Raw genomic sequence first — 22,093 nt, forward strand, 5'->3', positions numbered from 1 at the left:
CCAGGCGCGTATCTGCAGAAGAGAGACGGCACATATATCATGGTGGAGCGAGGCGAGCGGCGGAGGAATACGACAACACATACATCCAGCCCAATTTACACTGAGCGTCGCTTGGGCGAACGGAGCGGTGCTTGCTTTTTATTCTTTTCATCAAGCCGTTCACGTTAGTACGGAATAAACCAGATCAGCAGCAGCATCCAATCACGCTCGGGTCGCCTTTAAACGACACCCGTTTCTTCCTTCTTCCTGCGTTTAGACAGCGTCCACGGACACACACACACACACACACACACACACAAAAGCGCTGCCAGGCTACATGATCGTTACACACCATGAATTTCATTTCCGTATATCATGCGCATCCATTAGCCTCTTGACTAATAGGCTTTACAGAGCCTGTTTAGAGAAGCGAATAATACACCGTAGGGGCGAATAAAAGCGGTGCGTTGTGGTGTTAGGAAACGGCTGCTATCTCTTTTGAAGGGAATTTGAAATAGGTGTGTGTCGGAGAAAGAGAGAGAGGGAGGGAGGTAGAGAGACGGATGGACAGACAAACAAATAGAATTGGGTGTTGATTTGAATGTTTTGCATGACAGTCGTGGAAACGAGGTTGATGCGTTGTGTTTATTCGCCTGGACGTCGTTTACATTCAAGACAGGGAGTATTTAGCAGGATTTGTGGCCTGTGCGAGGAATCACTGCTCTATTGGTTCTTCCAAATTCCTCTTGTGCCGACATTCACTGGAACGGGACGCTCTTTCATGCTATTCCCAGATTTCTGTGAGGGGGAAACCCGATGGTTACAATGTTATTTTTAGTTTGATGCTCCCCAATGTGTCTGCCACCATCTAGTGCTGACTCCTGTGTCGAAGAACCGAGTGATTTCGGTCCTAACTCCATGCTTTTACATGCACAGGAATATTCTGGTTTGAATCAGAATTTGGTCATATTGTGATTATGTAAGGGTCATGCCAACACACTGATTGGCATAACCAGATTAATTCATTGTTTGGGTTTCTGGAAATCTGAAATAAATAGCGCATGCTTGTATTATTAAGATTTGTGGGTCATGTTCGGAATATTGACTGTAACAGAATGTTCTTTTTTATCTACGTCCGAGCAGAGGTAATTCGTGATATTAGATATAAACAACTCGAAAATTCAGAATAATTGAAGACTTTTACTTTTATAATGAAAATTACTTTTACTTTCTATTGAAGATTTTATAAAATTAAAAGAATCATCATGGCCTGTGTATGTAAGAGTCTCATGACCTACATTCGGAAAAATCATAGTTTGTGTGTTGGGATATGAAAGATATTTCATGAGTTGATTAAATTACTGTTCAAAATTACTAAAATGAGTGATGCACTATACAGTAAGTGGCTCAAGCAATCAGAAAAACGTTCAGGATATGCTGATACTAATAATTGTAAATAATATGTCACTATTTCTGGAGCATATGCAAATCTGTTTTCAGCATAAAGGCTTACCCGGAATATGAACCTTAATCAGAAAGTTATGTGCATGTAAATGATGTCACTGTCAAGATTGGCAGATTACTGGGGTTTTTTTTCATTTAGTGTCTTTTATCACAGTAGGGAGAAAATCCCTTTACATGACAGCTGACAGTAACTCAACAGCACAGATGATTCCCAATTTATCTATCCCAGTTCTACCTGACAACATTTAATGCATTAAAGGTCTGCATTGAAAGCTTGTTTTATTAGTAATTGCAGAAGTAAGATATCATAACAGTTGTCTTTCACCTCTTACTGTACGAAGCCTTTTTGGTTTTGTTTATTGTATTATTTTCTCCCTATATACTGTCTTGTCTTTCCCTTTTTTCTTTTTTTTTGTGGCGGTATCCCCATAGTTTATCAATAAAAGCACTATTAAAATCTACTGGGAAACTTACTGTTTTGAAATGGTTTACTCAGAGACTGTGAATTCACTGGATTTGATGTATGATGCTTTATTTCTTCATGCCTTGCCCAGCTTTGACCATTTGTGCTAATGTCACTCTCCTTTATTTCCCTCTTCAGCTCTCCTTTACTTGAAGTTCGAACCCATTGGGTAGAAGACTCTCCTCCATGCCCACCCTTCCTTTTACCCAATCCAGTCCCTGCGACCCAGCGACTTTCCCCTCCTACTTTCTCCTGCCACTTTTGTCCCACCTGAGACCACGTCCTGCTGCTCCACCCAAACGCACTCAAGCCAAGGATTTTGAACAGCACATACTAAGAGCCAATCAGGAGCCTTGAAGCCATTCAGGAAATAGCAACACAACTCATGAATCTACCTGAGCACTGAGGAAAAAATAAAGGAAAGAAAGCTGTGGATAATAAACTCATTGTCAAGAAGACAACTCAGATAAACTGGCAGTACGTGTCCACCCTTGAAGAAGAGCACAGCAATTAGGAGTTTCCACCAAGAAAGCTTGAATTGAGAATATACAAGATATAGAGGAAAAGAAAGAGAGAACAACTGCCCGCATAATATAACAAATCTGCAATACTCACATTCCCACACACATTATAGACTGTTAAGGCACACTTTCTTTCCACAGACCACACGCTACACCATCCTAGACTCCCGCATATGAATGACAAGTTGTTTATCTCTTTACCGTAGGCTCTCAGGCACGCAAACACCGTCAGATTCGCGGCCCCACACTGTGATTCTCGCAAGTTCCTCTTTGCAAACTTGTAGGGCCAAGACATACACACACCCGCCCTTAAACTCTCGCACCTGTTCACGGCCTCAAGATGATGTGTGAGGTGATGCCCACCATCTCGGAGGACGGGCGGGGTGGTGGTGGAGGAGGCCCGTCCTCTCCTGCCGGAGGTGGTGGGGGTATGGGGGGCGGCGCAGGGGGCATGGGTGGTGGCTATGGGGGCCGGGAGGCCCGCGGTGGAGACGAGGGTGGGAGCACTGGAAATCTGGAGTCTCTGATGGTGAACATGCTGACGGAGCGAGAGCGGCTGCTAGAGAGTCTCAGAGAGACCCAGGAGAGTCTCGGCACGGCACAGCTACGTCTGCGAGAGCTGGGTCACGAGAAGGACTCGCTACAGAGACAACTCTCCATCGCACTGCCTCAGGTATGCATTAGGGGTCCTGTACGTGTGTTTAAAACAATATTTGAAGTTGCAGGAGATTCATAATGTGAATATTCGTAATTATGTTGATATATTGTGCACCTTAATTTAAAATCATATAAATATCATCTTCATTTGGAGTAACATGCTTTAAGGGAATACCTTGGGTTCAGTCCAAGTTGCATGTATGCTCAAATAACAGCATTTGTGGTTGATTACTACAAGAAATAATTTCTACATATTTTCTACAAGTTTTAACAGAAGAATTGATGTAAGTGCTTTTGCAAAATTTAGCTTCACATTTCTGCTTTTAATCCTCCAAATTGGCCCAATTGTCTTCCATTGTAAGTTTCTTACTGTAAAGGTGCAGTCACATTAGCAAAATATCAAAATTTAGTGGGCAAAAAAGGTCAATTGTCTGTTGTCAGTAGCCTAGCTATGTATAAAGCACAGTTCACACAGAAGTCACTTTCTAATCAAACAGCTTTCTGTTTGGTCAGCACAGCGAATGCACGTGACCAACCTAAAAATTAGCAAATTTTGCATGAATGTTTTTTGCCCTTGTGCAAATATCACGTGGATTCTTATTAAAATTACACTATTTTATTTTTTTTCCCTTTAGATAAGTGTTGAAACAGTTTTTGGTGATAGAAATGTTGTCATTTTAGCTTAAAGGGGGACTATATTGCTGGGAAGATGGCTTTTAATAAAACCTGGCTGTTTATGCAGTAGAAATTCGAAAAAAAGTTCAATCTGTGATACATGACTAAAGAAAACAGAGAAAAAGGGCTAACGCCCATAATGCACTTTGATTTTGATGCCGCCCCTGTGATCTGACTGTCTGTGGGCAGGAATATGAAAATGCGGAAGTTCAATCTGTAGTTTTAACATAAGCTCTGGAGCTGTCAAAGGTCTTGAGGTCCTGGAGGTTATGGAGCTGACTTTTGCTGAACAGTCACCGATAATCAAATAAACACTGATATCGGGTGCAGTTAACACAGAGAAAGAGTACACCTTGTTCATTTATATTTACAACATTTTAACAATACAAAGCTGGTTGAAAATCTGTTGAACCTAGCATATTCCCTTAAGAATTTCTTGGACTGAATAGTTTGCTTGGAAAAACAGGTCATTGAGATGAACCGTGTCTGAGGATGAGCTGCCAGTGAAGTATAAGCGATGTTGCATACAGACAAATGAAAATAATTTTAAAGAGTCAGAACTCAGCTTGTCTTGTTAGTATCATGTCCTTTGTTTGCACTGGGCAGTCTTTATGTATATTTGTCTGATTTGGCTAACATTTAAGCCAATCTTAATCTTCCAGACTTGCTGTGGACTTTTCTGCTCCTTTTTGCATCAGGTCTCGAACTGTTTTGTCTCCTCTGATCTAATTTAAGGTGTTCCACATATCTTTTTGAGATTATCTGCTTATCTATGATTCTGTGACCTGTTTTACATTTCAGGATGCTACATTTTTGATTGGCGAAGAGTATAATCTTTTGAACGGTCCTGGTTGTTTCATTGGTAAATTTTATTAAATAATGAATTTGAATCCTTTAATCCTGCAGCTTAAGGTGCGGTAATGAGCTTGGCCGACACTAGGGATGCACAATATATATATATAATAATACACATATATATATATATATATATATATATATATAATGTTGAAAAACATATGTACACTGCAAAATTTGGAGAGCGACAACCACTTTGATTTGTAGTAAAGTGGAGTCACTTCTAATATCCCAAATTCTCTGGACCACAATGTTCCAAGTGGAGAGAAAAACAGATGCTCTTTGCATAATGTGTGGATTTCATTAAAATTCAGTTGTCATTGCTTGAATTTTCAGGTGGTACATTTGCGGTGAGATCCGAGTGTTCCTGTGTAATTGTAACATTTCAGTGTAACATTACTCCTTTTCCATAAAAGCGCATTGTACAGAAGAGAGACAATAGGATACTGCTGGAGTCAGTGTTGAACTTAACTGAATTGTGAAAAGTCTTTTCCTTCATCAGCAGTTTTGTCTTGTTTTACAAAATATATACATATTATAAGCTTGTATTTTTAACCTTTAGTAAAATATTTTTTCCCTTTCACCGTAGATTGAACAAAATATCTAAATTATTTTGTTGTCTTTTTGCTAGAAACAAGAAAAAAACTATGTTATAATGGTGTAAGAGAGTAATTTAACATATTTTCCTTGAAAACAATATCTTCTGCGGTTACCAGTTAAAGATCAATGTCTGTATCGCTGGAAACATTTTGGGACAGACTGCCACTAACCTGTGGCTTGAAATAACAGGTATCAGAGAGACCCATTTTCTGGGAGAATGACTGGATATCTAAGGGGCATAGCAACACAGAGAGAGGGAGAATCAATATCTCTCTCTCTTTCACACAAACATATGCAAACACTCTCTGAAATAAGCAGACACATATTCAGAGCAGTGATACATTAAGCAGGGTTCAGTCGGTGCATCCCATCAGCGTTGGGCGTATGAGAGAAAAACGAATCGAGAAAGAGACAAAAGCTGAAAAAGAGGACGTGAAGCCATTGTTGAGGTCCTTTGTGGCAGTGGAGCCGTAGCAGGAGCTTGAATGAGAGAGAGAGAAATAAGGCAGGACATTATCACGCAATTGTGTTTGGCATACTTGTGCCAAACATAATTCTAGTCCAATCTCAGCAAGGTACATTTCCAGAATGCCAAAGTCCTATGGGCCCACTGAGTTACCATCTGTGTACCACTATACCACTCCTAAGCTTAGCCCCCCCACTCCTCCTTCTCCTCCTTTCCTCTCCTCCTCTTTGCTCCAGCTTCTTTCCCCTATTTTTGCTTGTTGGCAGAAAGTGAGGCAGTTAGATATAGACAGGATGGAGACGTGACCCACCAAACGCATTCATCACGAAGGAAAGGAAACACGATTGGCCGATTTGAGCTCTGAAGGTACATGCAACGTGATTGGTCGAGAATTGTGCTTCGCTTGTTAAAGGCCTTTTGATTGGGGTTTGGTTTGCATTGCGGAGGGAATGTGATTGCTTAGTAAGATTGGCTCGGATTCAAATCTCCTTTTGTTTTGTGTCGCTGACTTGATTGATCCAGGGTTTGATCCACTTTTAGGTTAGGTTATTAGTGTTTCTTTACATCATCTCGCAAGCATATTCAGAATGATCTAATAAAATACCAACATCTGCTATGCGTTTAAGTAAATGGACACACAGAGTACATAAGTACGCATGCAATATGGCGAATCTGTCTGAGTATAAGACAGTGAAGGTGTGTGGTGTCCGATCACATATAGGCGGCTGGAAAAAGATGGTGTGGCTTTAGGCTCGCAGTGGCAGTCGTGTGAGGCCATATGTCATCTTACACAACATGGTGCTATGAAGACCTTACACCCGAGAGTTGCTCATCGGAGTGTTCAGAATGTGGACTTTGTCATCTGTTCACACAGAAGCAATAAAAGTAACTCTGATTCAGTCTCACACACTCACGAACATGGGTTGGTTGTACGATACCAACATTTGAGCATTTACGATACTAGCCTCCGATTACTGGCCTCAGATTACTGATGAAAAAATGCTGGGCTGTCAATAAATAAAATAATTAATAATATCAGCAATTTGCAGAATCTCATGTTTTTTTGTTTTTTTTTAATCAGTGCATTAACATATTCTGTCGGGCCTGCGATTTGTTTGCAAATTGTGCGCATTTCAAAGGAGGCGGTAAAGAGATGCTTACACACATACTGTTGGTTATAACAAAAACAGCAACAACAAAACACATGGGAAGTGCAAACAAACTCTGAACTCAATGAAAGTGTGCAATAATTTAGAAAACGTTCTCTATACTTTTTCGTCTGCTGTCGCCTGATGGCCGTATTGACGTGTACAGAAATACATTTTAACTTCTGATGATCATTAAATTCTCTATGCAAAGAGTTTAAATGCCTACTGTTCTTGGGCATCCTGTCTGGATTTGGTTTAAACTAATAAATTCGATTTATAAATGAAAAATATTTAAGAAATTTAATTTAAATTGACCCCGAGGCCCCCCATGTACTAGATATATCCTCTAGTATTTCAGCTGGAATGATGAAAATGCTGCTTGTTTTCAAACATTTTTAATGTGTTGATGTGTTAAATTATTAAACATGATTCATTTTGTGATTCTATAAGATTGACAATTCTGATACTGTATGTTTCAGGAATAACATCAAAGTTATGTTCTCACACGTTATTCCATGAGATGTTCATATCTCACTGTCCAAACTGTTGAACTGTGCTGAATAGGTCAGGTTACAAAATGACCAAATCATGGTATCGTACCACAGTTTTTGTTTTCAATTGTACTTTTTTTATTGTACTTTTTTATTACTGTATACTGTGCATCCCTCGCACAGACACACATTTACTGTTATCCTCACCTTGTGTTAAGTTGGTGTCATCAAAAGTTTTTGTAATTGCAGTAGATTTTCTGAACATGTTCTACCCTTCAATTATTTTTATGGTTTCATTGTTGTGTGGTTAAAGGGATAGTTCACCCAAAAATAAAAATTGTGCCATTAATTACTCACCCTCATGTCGTTCCAAACCTGTAACACCTTCGTTCATCTTCATCAGAACACAAATGAAGATATTTTCGATGAAATCCGAGAGCTTTCTGACCCTCTATAGACAGCAATGCAACTGACACGTTCAAGGCCCAGAAAGGAAGTAAAGACATCGTTAAAATAGACATCAGTGGTTCAACCGTACTTTTATGAAGCTACAAGAATACTTTTTGTGCGCAAAGAAAACAAAAATAATGACTTTATGCAACGATTTCTTCTCTTCTGGGTGATGAAGGTCTTAGTGGTTTGGAACGACATGAGGGTGAGTAATTAATGACAGAATTTTCATTTTTGGGTGAATTATCCCTTTAATAATAATTTCTATTTTTCCTTATAATGGAAATGGTGGAAATAATGATGGAATGGAAATATCAATAATGGTGGGAATATTCAGTTTTTTGTAACCTCGTTAAGGTTTGAGACTTCTTTTTAAATAATAATAATAATAATAATGCTGTATATAATGGTTGTGAATCTGTCGTGTTGTCATCATCTGACCAGTATCCACCAACATGGGCCCTTTCATTTTTTATTTTAATTTTAGCTTTAGTTATTTTATGTGTTTCTCATTTTTATTTATTTATATATATTTTGCTTTAATTTATATTTATTTTTCTTTTAGTTTTAGTAATTGTAATACTTATTTTATTTCGGTCAGTTGCAAAGAAAACATTTCAAATCTTCATTCAAGTTGAAGTTTTTCAAATATATATATATCTATTGCTTAATTTCATCAACCAAATTTGTTATAGTCTTAGTCAACAATATCAGCCCTGGTAAATATATATATATGCATAGTATCTTTCAGAGTTTTGATATCACTAACCTATCAATCCTAGGTAAATCCAGTGATTATTTCATCTTCAAAGCAGCTAAACTTCTTGTATCAGCCTGCAAACACAACTTTTCAGACAGACTGATAATAAACCCTGTGGGCTCTTGCACCTAGTGAAATGGTGTGAAGTCAGCCAATCAGATTAGAGCTTGCCAGATTGAGAAAGTGTGTGTTTGAGTTGTGTGTATGCACTGTGTCTCAGACGGTCAGTGAGTCTGTGGGTGGTTCGTAGGCAGGCTGTCTGAATCCCAGACTACACGGTGGACACATGTATGTGGTGTTTGTGTTTATTTCAGTGTTATGTGTGTGTGGTTTGAGTGATCCGTAAATATATTTCAGGCTGACCACTGCACTGGATACACACTCATTGGTTTATTTGTGTTGATTGTTAGGAGCCTGTAAAGATCAGAACAGAGCTGATTTTCTGTTTTGTGTGTTTGTGTGTGTGAGCAGGAGTTTGCAGTGTTGACCAAAGAGCTAAATGTATGTCGGGAGCAGCTGCTGGAGAGAGAAGAGGAGATTGCTGAGCTCAAGGCGGAGAGGAACAATACACGGGTCAGTAACTCCATAACCATAATCTGTGCGTGTGAAACAGACATCACATCCTCTTCATATCCCCTGCATGCGTTTGTGGTTTTGTGTTTAGTATGTTTGTTTTTAATTAAATGTTTTGGCTGGGGTGCGATATCCCACTCTTACCATATCCATTACCATTTTTCCTTGGAATAATGGTGGAAATATTCAGTTTTTGTAGCCTCTTTAATGTTTGAGACTTTTAAAACTAGTCTTTCTTAAGCAGTGTTGGGGAAAGTTACTTTTAAAAGTAATGCATTACAATATTGCATTACTCCCTAAAAAAAGTAACTAATTACGTTACTTAGTTACTTTTTATGGAAAGTAATTTGTTATGTTTTTCCGAGTTAGTTTTTAAATCTGGGCAGTTAGTTGCTTGTTTTTAATATAAAAAAGCCCTTTCACACCAAAAGTGAAATGAATACGCCTCAGGCTGAAGGAAATGTAAATTCATGCCTGTACAGTAGAGGGCGCAACTCAAACAAACTGCATGAGGAATACGACGCAGGAGAATAAAGTTCAACACTATTCAGCAATAACAAAAATGAAACCCATTTTGCTTAGTATGGTTGAATTGAATCATCGAAGATCAGTAGCAAAGACACTGGTCAATAAAATGGGATTAAATACATAAATGATATTTGTCTTATTTAATAAATTGAATTATTGCAGGTTTGTATATGTTTTTACTCATTTTGAGGAGCACTGAATCCATTTTTTTAATATAAATACATGTTCATATTTAACCCTAGAACAGTAACATCATGCTCACACAGCAAACACAACGCCTCTGCACTTTCTCCCTATTTCTCTCAACATGGCAACACAAGAGCTGTCAGTCAAGACATGGGAAACAAAGTAACTGGAGTTACTTATTTGAAAAAGGAACTCCGATATTTCCTTCTAAATTAAAAAGTAATGTGTTACTTTACTAGTTGCTTAAAAAAGTAATCTGATTATGTAACTCACGTTACTTGTAATGCGTGACCCCCAACACTGCTCCTAAGACTGTTCTCTGGGAGTCAGTCCTACTCTGGGAAATGTTCACTAGAGTAAAAAAAGAGTAATAACTAGCTCCTGTCTCCCAGTTTACATTCTTACTTTCTCTGTTTCTTTCCTGTGCTGTCTAGCTCCTGCTGGAGCATCTGGAGTGTCTGGTGTCTCGTCACGAGCGCTCTCTGAGGATGACTGTGGTGAAGAGGCAGGCTCAGTCTCCTGCTGGAGTCTCCAGTGAGGTGGAGGTACTCAAGGCCCTCAAGTCCCTGTTCGAACACCATAAAGCCCTGGACGAAAAGGTCAGCAGCCCTTCCCTACTCTCTACTGTCTTACACTATGTCAGCATGATGATTAATCTGAAGTTTTCTGAACACAGCTGTTGTTTGATTTCTGTTTTCATTGGGTAGTGCTGGGTAGTCCGGCTCATAATGAAAACAGTGGCCTAAAGCTCCAAAAATGACAAAAAGCACCATAAAAGTATCACAAAAGTAGCCCATATGACTCATGCACTGTATTTAAAGTCTTCTAAAGCTATACAAGAGCTTTGTGTGAAAGGAAATAACAAAATCTTAGCCATTATTTCTCTGATGCAAACGTAGTTTCATTTGGTCCCTTCAAGACCCGTAAATATAACCTATTAATTCTGTTTTAAGGCACAGCTTTATCAATAAAGCTGATGAGGAAACCTTCTCATATTTCACTTTATGAGTTCATTATGAAGTTTTTAAAGCTGATATCAGTGTTTAAACAGTCAGACATCTACAGAATTACTTCGTCTCTTCATAGAGGTGAGAATTCTTTTGGACAGGTTCTCCCTGTTGATTCATTTTCTATTGTTCTTCTCTCCCTCAGGTGCGTGAGAGATTGCGTGTGGCTTTAGAGAGAGTTGCCGTTCTAGAGGAAGAGCTGGAAACATCCACAAATGAGGTGAACATCATACTTTTGCAATATATTTTGTACCTGCTTTTCTCTCTGTATGTGGCACGCTGGCCTTGCATGCTTAGATTTGTTCGCTATACTTAGGTTCTGTCTTTACGGGATCAGATTAAAAGGAGAGAGCGGGGTTTGGACAATGGAAAAGAGGTGAGTCAGCACTATTTGGATATTGTTTTGAATCTTTTCAATCTTTTTTTTCTCATGTTCCTCTGTTTTTCACACAGCGGCTCCCGAATGGCCCCTCCTCCATCTTGGATGATGGCGAGATTGACAGACAGAGAGAGGGAGAGATAGAGAGACAGAGAGCAGAGCTTTCACAGTTAAAAGAAAGACTGGCGCTCATGTGCAGACAGGTGAGTGTTGCACTGCTGCCTATAGAGCGGGCATTTTAAGGGATCGTAGGCACTCTCTCAACAAGGCAAGTTGATTCAAAAGGAAGCCAAATTCTAGCCAAAGAGAGAATGCAGAACCATAATGCAGGGGTGTCCAACCTTCCCCAACATACTGGTCTGGAAGTTTCTAGGAATACTGAAAACTCTTGATTTTCTGGGTTCAGGTGTGTTTAATTTGGGTTGGAGCTAAACTCTGCAGGAACGTGCAGGATTGGACACCCCTGCCTTAAAAATAAATTCAAGATATATATATAGTATTATTTCAGCTATTTTGCCTATATATGTACACTACTGAAAAGTTTGGGGTCGATGTTTTTAATGGTTTTGATAGAAGTCTTTTATGCTCAACAAGACTGCATTTTTTGAAAATGACACACACACTCACACAAAAAATAAATAAATAAATAAAAAATACTGTAACAGCAGTAATATTCTGAAATATTACTAAAATAATAGTTATTTTAAAAAATGTTTTCTACTTTAATATATTTTAAAAGTAATTCCTGTGATGCAAAGCTGCATCATTCAGCAGTCTCCAGTTTACATGGACAACAGTATTCCGATATTAACACGATTAAGACAATACTCTTGACTAAGAATCTACCATGTAAACAGAGATTTTTGATTACCTTAATCATACTCGAGGTAAATACAAATTGAATTAAGACATGTGGAGTATTCCTATTTTAGTCGCATTATCAAAGTGCAACATACTGTAGACATGTACACACCTTAATCACGCTATTACAATCATGTAGGACTTTTTCCTCTTTTTGCGCCAGGATACACACACGGCAGCTGTCAACTGTTTGACATCATGGCTCTTACAAATGGTCTCTGAGACATGCAAAAGTTTTCTTTCCATTTGGCGTCATCAAATTGCATTAAAACAACTCTCTCCCACCAGTCCTTACTTCGTACTCTCATCCAGTGCCTATGAGTTTGTCGCGGGGGCATGAATGAAATGTTGCCGAATGAAAGGGCAGATCCGCCCACGTAAAATGTGTGCCATTAATTGATCTATGTACTATAACATGTAAAACGGGAACATGAAAGGAATAAGTCGACTCATGTAAACACCTTAATTGTAATATTGTCTTATTCAGAATAAGGTAAATAATTCGATTACTGATGTCCATGTAAACATACTCATTGTAATATGCTAAATTGGTGCTCAAGAAACTATCACTATCAGTTAATAACAGTTGCTTTTTAATATTTTTGTGGTAACACTTTATTTGAAGGACTCACTATTAACTAGATGCTTATTAGCATTCAAATTACTAGCATACTGGCCTTTTATTAGTACTTATAAAATACTATAAGTTATTAAGTACTAAAAATAAAGGCCTTATTCTGCGTGACTATATTTTACATACCTTAATCGTACTCTATACCTGAACTTAAAAACTACCTTACTAACTATAAATAAGCAGCAAATTAGCAGTTTAATTAAAGGATTAGTTTACCCAAAAATGAAAATTCTGTCATTAATTACTCACCCTCATGTCGTTCCAAACCCGTAAGACCTTCATTCATCTTCAGAACACAAATTAAGATATTTTTGATGAAATCCAAGAGCTTTCTGACCCTCCATAGACAGCAATGCAACTGAAACGTTCCCAGGTCCAGAAATGATGTTTTATTAACGAGGTTCAGGAGTTGATCAACTTAATTATCATGATATGTATATATACACACAGCCAACTCACCTCTGTCCTACAACAGCCTAACTCTTAAACTATTCTCATCCCATGCTAGGGATGGGGGGAGTTCTCTTCAAGACAGCACGCCAAATATGCTTACTATTTGCTAAATCTGAATATACGTAAGTGCGAACTCGTGAAACGTAGTAAGGGTATTGTTAAAACAAAACAAAACAAAAATCACGACTTAATAACTGAGTAATAAATGACAGAATTTTCATTTTTGGGTGAACTATCCCTTTAATAGTGAATATGCGTTCCCTATTCTGAAGTGTAACCATTGAGTCCTTGCTGAATAAAATATAAATTTCTTTAAAAAACAAACACACACACACAAAAAAATGTATTGACCCTAAACATTTGAATGGTAATGTTTGCATGTTATGATATGCTAACCGCAGAGCTCTTGCCTGTATGGAGTGTCCAAATCAGTGACTTATGACAGGTTTCATGATGGTTAGGATTTTGAAACAGAGCTTGTAAGTGTATGTGTGTGATGCATATAATGTTCACAGACACAGGACAGAAATACGGGACAGACGGGGTGGGAGAAGACCTACAGCATGACACACTCAAAGCTACTGACACATTTTGGATGAGAAGGTTCCAGTTAGCCTGGCATTCCTATGGTTGCCATAGAGATACAGAATGAGAGGAGATGCTGAGCGAAAGACTGTGTCACATTCTGCTGCCCTCTGGTGGATGTACGCAGCAACCCCAAGTGCACAAAAAAAAAGAAACGACAGAGGGAGAAACGGCTACTGGAACGCATCCAAGTTTCATTGGCTCGGTTTTGTGTTTGCATGTGTTCGTGCGCACATGTTAATGTCTGAGCCTTGTCTCCCATGCGCAGGTTGGAGAGATCGAGGAGCAGCTCACTACCGCCAGGAGGGAATTAGCTAAATCTGAGGAAGCCAATCAGAAGCTTCAGAGGGACGTGAAAGAGGTGGGTCAGAGGTTAAGTTCTCATCGAGAGTGCTTCAAAACAAAATCAAGAGCCCTATGTCACGCAACTATGGTTTTGCTGTTATCCCGCCTCCCTTCCTATTTAGAAGGGTTTCCTGCCACGACGCAGTGATTAATTGCTGGTAAAGTGCTCTAGTTGTTGATGGGTGTGCCTGTCAGCCAGAGCGAGATCAATCAAACCGCCAACAAAATAATCAGCTGTCTATCTGACATTCCTCATGGAAGAAGTCTAATTTTCTGTATAATAGAAGCACGCTGTATTCTCCTGCGGTAACACAAAGACTTGCCAACTTGGCAGCGATGCCCGTTTCATGTCACCGACTTGCTACTTATGGAATTTTCCGGAATTGCCGGTAGCTACCGTGCTGTCTTGGCGTCCTATTTACGTTGGATGCCTTGAGCAGATTTTTGCTTATAATCGGCTTCCACTGTCATAAAGTACAGTCTCGATAATGGCGAGTGAAGGGGGTTTTTCCTTTCGTTCTTTTCGCTACGCTCGTCTTTCATCGCCTCGTCTTCCTCCCTCACAGCAATTATGTAATATTCGATACAGCTCTTTTGGTTTCGCAGTAACTGTTTATAGTCAGCTCCGTTTGAAGTAAACAGTTACGGTGCTTTCTAGACAGACGCCCAACTGTAATAATGTTACTGAATGGTCTAATTGTGATCGTTTAGTGTGCGTTTGTGCCTCTGCAATCAGTTAACCATATGTTGTTCATATTCTTTTTGCCGTTTTCTCTGTTTAATCCCCCAATTTTTCCACCCCCTCAACCGCAGGCGCTGTGTCAAAGAGAGGACATGGAGGAAAGAATTACCACCTTAGAGCGCAGGTAAACTAGACCAGATCTCACAGCTGTTTTGTCGTATGGTATGACCGCACTTTGGAATGACACAGATAGAGTCGCAGTTTTGATTTCTTAAGCGCCCTGCAGATCCTCACCGTGTGTGTTTTTGTCTGTAGGTACCTCAGTGCCCAGAGGGAGGCAACCTCTCTCCATGACATCAAAGACAAGCTGGAGAACGAGCTTGCCAGCAAAGAGTCTTTATACAGACAGGTACAAAAGAAAAATCATGTACAGACACACATGAAAGGTGTAACTATTGGAGGAACATTTAACAGCGTGTTCATCAACAGGAGTCTCTGGGGGTTGTTCTCAGGGTATGGCACCATTTGCGCCTGAAGCTGTTTATGTTTTATGAATTTTCAAGAAATCCTTCATATTTTAACACTTTGAAGTATCAGGGCTATAACCACCATGGAGAGCCACTATAAGCTCCTCCAATATTCAGATTATTGGTCAACAAATAGGCCTAGATTTTTTTGTTGCTAACCACAGCATCAAACTATGATTTTTCTCATAAATCTATTCAAGCTTTACAGGGCTAAATAATTTAGATTTTTTTTTTTCATAGGAAAAAAAGCATAAAATGTAAAAACGTGATATTTTTGTTTAGATAAAAGCTGAATTCAATGATTTTAACTTAAAGGTTTATATTAAATATAATTCAAATGTTGTGGGTTGGTAAGATTTTTAAATGGTTATAAAATAAATGCCCTTATGCTCACCAAGGTTAAATTGATTTGACCAAAAGTCTGTTATAAAAATATATATGACCAAAATATTATTACAATTTAAAATAACTGTTTTCTATTTGAATATATTTATGGTGCTCAGATGCTCAGATGGTGCTTTACTGTCACCTTCAATTTAATTCATCCTTACTAAATAAAAATGATTCAAAATTTCATTAAAAAAAAACATTTTTATTTAATTCCATGTAACCTATTAAAATGTAAAATGTAATGGTTATGAATGGGGACATGTAAACTGATTGATATTCTGATTAATAAAAAAAAACTTTTATTTTATTATCACAGATGAATGTTTCTTGAAATTTATATTCTTTTTTTTTTTGCATCTGATTAAAGCTATTCATTCCAATTTGTTTATATTTGTACAAAGCCTTTTCCTGTCAAATCTTTAAGTTAAACAAATCCTGCAATAGGAGATTATTCACATATATTCACAGTAAATAGAGATGCACTGCAAATTTAGACATTCTTAGCAAAGGAACCACATGACAGTATTATTGCTCCTAAATTGCTGTTTGCATTTAAATCTAAGTGAATCTATTTTGTTATTTTAAAGGCTTGTGGTTTGAAGTCTGTAATTGAAGAATTTAAAATCTGTTTGAAATGATATGTCTGGACTCGTTGGTTTTTGCTGTTCGCACATATCGAAACGATCACTGGTTATAGAGACCGTAATGACTAAACTTTTGTTTAACTGATTTTTGTTCATAATTTTATTTCTTTATTATTTTCTTTTAGTTCATTTCTGACAAAAAGAAGTTCCATTGTGTTTTCACCAGGTCTCCACCAAAAACAAAGCGCTATTTTTCCTGAAGAGAATGTGTTCATTATGGTGTTCTGTATTGTTCTGTCACTCAGAGTGAAGAGAAGAACAGGCAGCTCCAGGAGCGTCTAGATGATGCTAAACAGAAGCTGCAGCAAACCCTCCAGAGGGCCGAGACGTTGCCCGAGATCGAGGCGCAGCTCGCCCAGAGGGTGGCGGCACTCAACAAGGTGTGTGCTGTCAGGTTCAGATCTGTTTGAGGTGCTGTGCTATTAACTCGTTTCAAACTGAGAACAGGTCCAAACGATGTTAAAATGCATTTTATCCTTACTCTGTTGTTTAGGCGGAGGAGCGTCATGGCAACTTTGAGGAGAGACTGAGACAGTTGGAGGCACAACTTGAAGAGAAAAATCAGGAGCTACAGAGGGTGACTCATCCTCTCATTTTTTCATTTGTTCAGCATGTTACTCTCAAATGTAGTGAAGTATTTTCACGTTGAATGGGCTTTTAGAGTAAAGGTCCTTGCACACTGAGACCAAAATTTTTGTATGCATTTTTTTGTCCAAAAAATTTGTCACGCACAAACACCTCTGCTTGCTACGGATGCGAAAAATGCAGAAAATTGAACCCGATACAAATTTTTTTATGACGGACGAATGTTTTGGAGGCAGTGTGTAAACGTGATTGACACAAGGTCGTGTTTGTTTTTTAGCGTGCCAAAATTCCAGATGAGAATTTCGGACTCAGTGTGCAAGGACTTTAACACATTAAAAAACCTGATTATTCGGAAATTAAAATACAAATGCAGAAACATTGAGTATGACATAAGCGAAAATATAATTTTTTGTTTGATTCACAAATGTTACATTATGAATTTCTCAATGAGCTAACATCTGCAACCTGTAATTCTTTTGAAATAAAAAAGTACATTTGATAAATATGTTGATTTTAAAATGCTTAATTATATTTTAAATATTGTAAATATTTAAAATGTACTTGTATGTAAATATTTAAATATGTTAAAGTATATTTCAAATACAGGTAAAATAAAAAAAAAAACTCATCTGGTGCATCTGAAAACAATTTTACAGGTAGATGTATGAATACATATGAGCACATGTGGAAAAATAAAAAAATAAAAACATTTTTAGCATTTTACATTTTCATATTCTAAAAAACAAGTGGTTTATACAGTCGATTTATATTTAAAGTTGACTTCTAGCTTGTAAAAAACTGATCTAAGAAACACATTTCTTGTAGTGGACCCCCATCTGGTGGGAGCAAAATATACTAATAAGAATCAAAACAGTCATGAAATCACACAGCGTAATCTCTCATCAATCTCACATATCTTTCATTCACTGTTTGTCAAGTATATACTCAAAAGTCATCATCCATTTTTCTCTTTCCGTGACTTTTCCCTCTCTTTTTCACTCCCCTCCTTCAGGCGAGGCAGAGGGAGCGGATGAATGACGAACACAACAAGCGTCTCTCTGACACGGTGGACAAGCTTCTGTCAGAGTCCAATGAGAGACTGCAGCTGCACCTGAAGGAGAGAATGGCTGCCCTGGAGGAGAAGGTGTGATCCTCCACAATTTCAGATTAGATTTCCTTGACAACGTTGCATACACATCCAGAAAACAGAAAAATGGCCTTGACATGTCACCACATCTTTGACGTTTGCTTCAAAAATCCAGATGTTGCCTCAATTATGTTTGTGTCTAATAGGAGTTCCAGGCTTCCTCTATGTGTCCTCCCTCATTATTTCAGCACAAAAGCAGGTGTTTCATGCTCAGTGCGTTTCTCATCAGAGAGTCCGTGATAAATGGCTGAAACATAATTTGCGCTTAATGTCAGAAACAGAAGACGTGAGACTGGAGTGGCCTAGGAATGTGCCAAACCACATATTTTCAAAATCTACTAGTTGTAGGATGCCTGAACAACCACTGTAGTTAACCAATCAGTTTCGACGAAGTATAATTATGCTTTTTCTGGTTCTTCTGAGCACAGTTGGATGTGTTTGTAAGAGGCCATTTACAAAAGGCATGTTCAAAAACAGTTTGAAGAAGCGCAAGTCTCAAGATGCATTTTTAACAGTTAGGAAAGCTATTTTTAACCCAGCATACTGTTTTAAAAACACAAGATGCTCAGGGATCTGAAGGTCATGTAAATATGAGGAAATTTCAAAAGTATGATTTCTAGGTCTAGAACGTCATAGAAAAATAATAAAATATTGCCTATATTTTTTCTGCTTATAATTTTAAGTAATTATTTTTATTCATTGTTTTATAGCTAATTATTATTACTGATTATTTGATTTTTGTTAAGAATTAAAGGGATAGTTCACTCGCAAATGAAAATTCTGTCATTAATTACTCACCCTCATGTCGTTCCAAACCTGTAAGACCTTCCTTCATCTTCGGAACACAAATTAAGATATTTTTTATGAAATCCGAGAGCTTTCTGACCTTGCATAGACAACACAACTGACATGCTCAAGGCCCAGAAATGTAGTAAGGACATCATTAAAATAGTCCATGTGACATCAGTGGTTCAACCTTAATGTTATGAAGCTACGAGAATACTTTTTGTGTGCAAAGAAACAAAACAAAAAAAGACTTTATTCAACAATTTCTTCTCTTCCGTGTCAGACTTCGATGCGTGTTCATGAGAGTACCATGACGCATGTGTGTGCATTCCTCTGCTTGGAAACTAGCTGCAAGAGCCGGCGTTCTAACGTAGAACCCGGACGCACTGTGGCTTGTTTTTTTTTTTCTTCGCGCACAAAAATGTATTCTCGTAGCTTCATAAAATTACGGTTGAACCACTGATATCCCTCTGGTATTGACTTACAAACTAGCGAACGGCTAAACATGGCACACTCAGATGGTATGCTAATTTAAGCAAAACCATATCAAAACCAAAAAAAATAAAAAAAATTATAATCTAAACTAGCGAACCACACCTGACTAGTTGGTTGACTGATCAGGTATTTCTCCATTGTGACCCATCCTACCATGATACTAACCATGCCACTGTCATGGGTTTCCCAAGGAACACACAAGATTAATTTGGATAAAAGAAAACCTTACAACTGAATGAATTTATATGTAAGCATCTGGTGTAATGTGTTACAGAACGCTCTCTCTGAGGAACTCGCTAACATGAAGAAGATCCAAGATGATCTCTTAGCGAACAAGGTATTTTTCTCTTTAAACTATAATGCTTTTGTAAAAAAAGAAAAGAAAATACAGGTCTGTTCAATTGACCTTTGTCCAGATGGCTACATTATCTGATACTAATATATTTTTTCCTCCCAGGATCAACTGATTGCAGAGCTGGAGAGGCTTCAACTAGAGCTGGACCAGCTGAGAGGAAGACCAGGTTCCTCTTACTCACGGTAAGACGCATAACATTTCTGCTGTCTTCTTTTAAAAGACCAGTAAGTCATTTATGTCAAAGTATGTGACTGCTTCATTCCTTCTTTATGCTGACGTTGCCATGATAAGACATTCACAATCAGTTTTACTTCGGTATGTAACATTCAAAGCTTGGGTTCAGTAAGATTTTTTTTAAATATAATTAATACTACTATTAATACATTGATCAAAAGTGACAGTAAAGTTATAATGTTACAAAATATTACTATTCAAATAAAGTCTTTCTTTCTAAAAGAACTTTCTTTTTACCAAAGAACCTTGAAAAAAAAAGTATCCTGGTTTCCACAAAAATATTAAGCAGCACAATTGTTTTTAACATTGATAATAATCAGAAATGCATCCAATCAGCATATTATAATGATTTCTGAAGCATCATGTGACACTGAAAACTGGAGTAAATGCAGCTGAAAATTCGGCTTTGCCATCACAGGGTAAAATTACAGAATTAAATTATAGAAATCAATTTTAAAATAGAAAAGTTATTTAAAATTCTAATAATATTTCACAATATTACTCTTTTTACTTTAACATTCAAATTATGAAAAACATTACAAAACCTTACTGGCCACAAACTTATAAACAGTATTTTTATTTCTGAGTTTAACAAAATATTTATTGAAGGAAAAACATAGGGCAGGATGATTTTATGTGAAAAGTGGGCAAACACTGACCATAAATAGGGGCAGTTTTGATTTTGTGGCCTCCTGTGTGTCTCTATTAGGTCTCTGCCAGGAAGTGCTCTGGAGCTGAGGTACTCTCAGGGAGGTGGATCACTTCCTGCTGGCTCCACCACCCACCTAGATCATTATGGAAACACAGGCACAGGAGGCGTGGTCAGACGGGCTCATCGTGGACGCTGGGGCGGGGCAAGGGAGGACACTAGCAAAGTGAGAACATCTTTGTATGAACCTGCTAATAAATGACTAAAAATGGCTTAATGTCAAATTAAACTAGTCTCTTCTTACCTTTCTCATGTGCAGTATGGCGACTGGGACAGCGGAGCTTTGCTGGGCACTGGGTTCGAGGGCGGCGTGGAGGACAGGTGTTCTGATGATGAAGAGGATCGTGAGACGCTCTTCGGATCGGAGCTGCTCTCACCAAGCGGCCAGACAGATGTGCAGACTCTCGCTATCATGCTGCAGGAGCAGCTGGAGGCCATCAACAAAGAGATTAAGTGAGTTTACTCGAGACAGAGGAACCTTGAGACCGCTTGAAAAATAAACTTTAATTTAATGGGAAAGACATTTGAAATGGAGAGTGCTCAGAAAGGGAGGTTAATGGGAAACAGCAGAAGAGACACTCGATAAGGAGAGTATATGGCAGGGAACCTCTGTGCATGAAAGTATTTTCAGAAAGAAATCGCTGCTAGTTTTGAGTTCACCTCACCCTGATTGGAAGTTTTACACACGGCAATATATGTAAATGTACATAGATAAATATAATTAATGGTTTATCTATTTAAATGTGGTTTAAAATGTAATTCATTTCTGTGATGGCAAAGATGCTATACTGCTTAATATTTTTGTGAAAAAAACATGATTCTTCTAACATTCAAAAGAACAACATCTATTTGAAATAGAAATATTTACTGTTACTTTTGATCAATTTAATGCACCCTTGCTAAATAAAAGTATTAATATCTTTCAAAAAAACAACAAAAAATTACTAACTTCATACTTGTGGGTTTTTTTTTAGAACAGACTAGTAAGCACTGACTAACTAACTAGTAGATTGATGGACATTTACCAACCTAAAGTTTGGTTTATTTCTCTTTGTTTCATTCTCTCTGTCCGTTGGATTTTGTAAATATAAAAAAGTATTTTATTAAAAAAAAATATATAGTTTTTTTTTAAATTCAAGGCCTGAAATTGGAGCCATAAGTGTTTTTTTTTTCATATTTGTATTAATTTTTAATGTTGTAATACAGCACTTGTGTTGGATTTAAGTAGATTTAAGGTAAATTTGTATTTTATGCTCTATTAGTGGCACTGAAGAGCTTGAGTTTGTAAGTTTCCATTTGTTACCATATGTGTATTCCCTAGGAATTTAAAATATGTTAAATAAAAATATGATAGCTATTTCCATTTAGGTGGTCTTTGAAAAGGTTTACACCTTTCACACCAAGGACAATAACTATAACTATATTTGACAGCCAACCAGAATCCATCTTACTTTAAAGA

General features: G+C 37.8%; 1 protein-coding gene across 9 annotated transcripts in view; it reads left to right on the forward strand.

Annotated features, from left to right (window-relative positions):
* The window catches only part of ppfia3 (PTPRF interacting protein alpha 3), a 37,945-nt gene that overhangs the window by 1,573 nt on the left and 14,279 nt on the right, over positions 1-22,093 (forward strand). For 5 of the 9 annotated variants that reach the window (XM_058770796.1, XM_058770804.1, XM_058770795.1 and 2 more), the window contains exons 2-17: positions 2,045-3,100; positions 9,001-9,102; positions 10,251-10,415; positions 10,969-11,043; positions 11,140-11,199; positions 11,277-11,405; positions 14,004-14,096; positions 14,894-14,946; positions 15,078-15,171; positions 16,569-16,703; positions 16,817-16,900; positions 17,921-18,052; positions 19,611-19,673; positions 19,794-19,873; positions 20,635-20,800; positions 20,894-21,087. In XM_058770796.1, the coding sequence (XP_058626779.1) occupies positions 2,768-3,100; positions 9,001-9,102; positions 10,251-10,415; positions 10,969-11,043; positions 11,140-11,199; positions 11,277-11,405; positions 14,004-14,096; positions 14,894-14,946; positions 15,078-15,171; positions 16,569-16,703; positions 16,817-16,900; positions 17,921-18,052; positions 19,611-19,673; positions 19,794-19,873; positions 20,635-20,800; positions 20,894-21,087 (1,958 nt within the window). In that variant the 5' untranslated portion in view covers positions 2,045-2,767. Of the gene's footprint in view, positions 1-26; positions 128-1,683; positions 1,703-2,044; positions 3,101-5,965; positions 6,047-9,000; positions 9,103-10,250; positions 10,416-10,968; positions 11,044-11,139; positions 11,200-11,276; positions 11,406-14,003; positions 14,097-14,893; positions 14,947-15,077; positions 15,172-16,568; positions 16,704-16,816; positions 16,901-17,920; positions 18,053-19,610; positions 19,674-19,793; positions 19,874-20,634; positions 20,801-20,893; positions 21,088-22,093 lie in introns of those variants that run through there. The other 4 variants (XM_058770797.1, XM_058770798.1, XM_058770803.1 and 1 more) reach the window with 4 other exon arrangements.

Source organism: Onychostoma macrolepis, chromosome 03, assembly GCF_012432095.1.
Source record: "Onychostoma macrolepis isolate SWU-2019 chromosome 03, ASM1243209v1, whole genome shotgun sequence".
Lineage (NCBI taxonomy): Eukaryota > Metazoa > Chordata > Actinopteri > Cypriniformes > Cyprinidae > Onychostoma > Onychostoma macrolepis.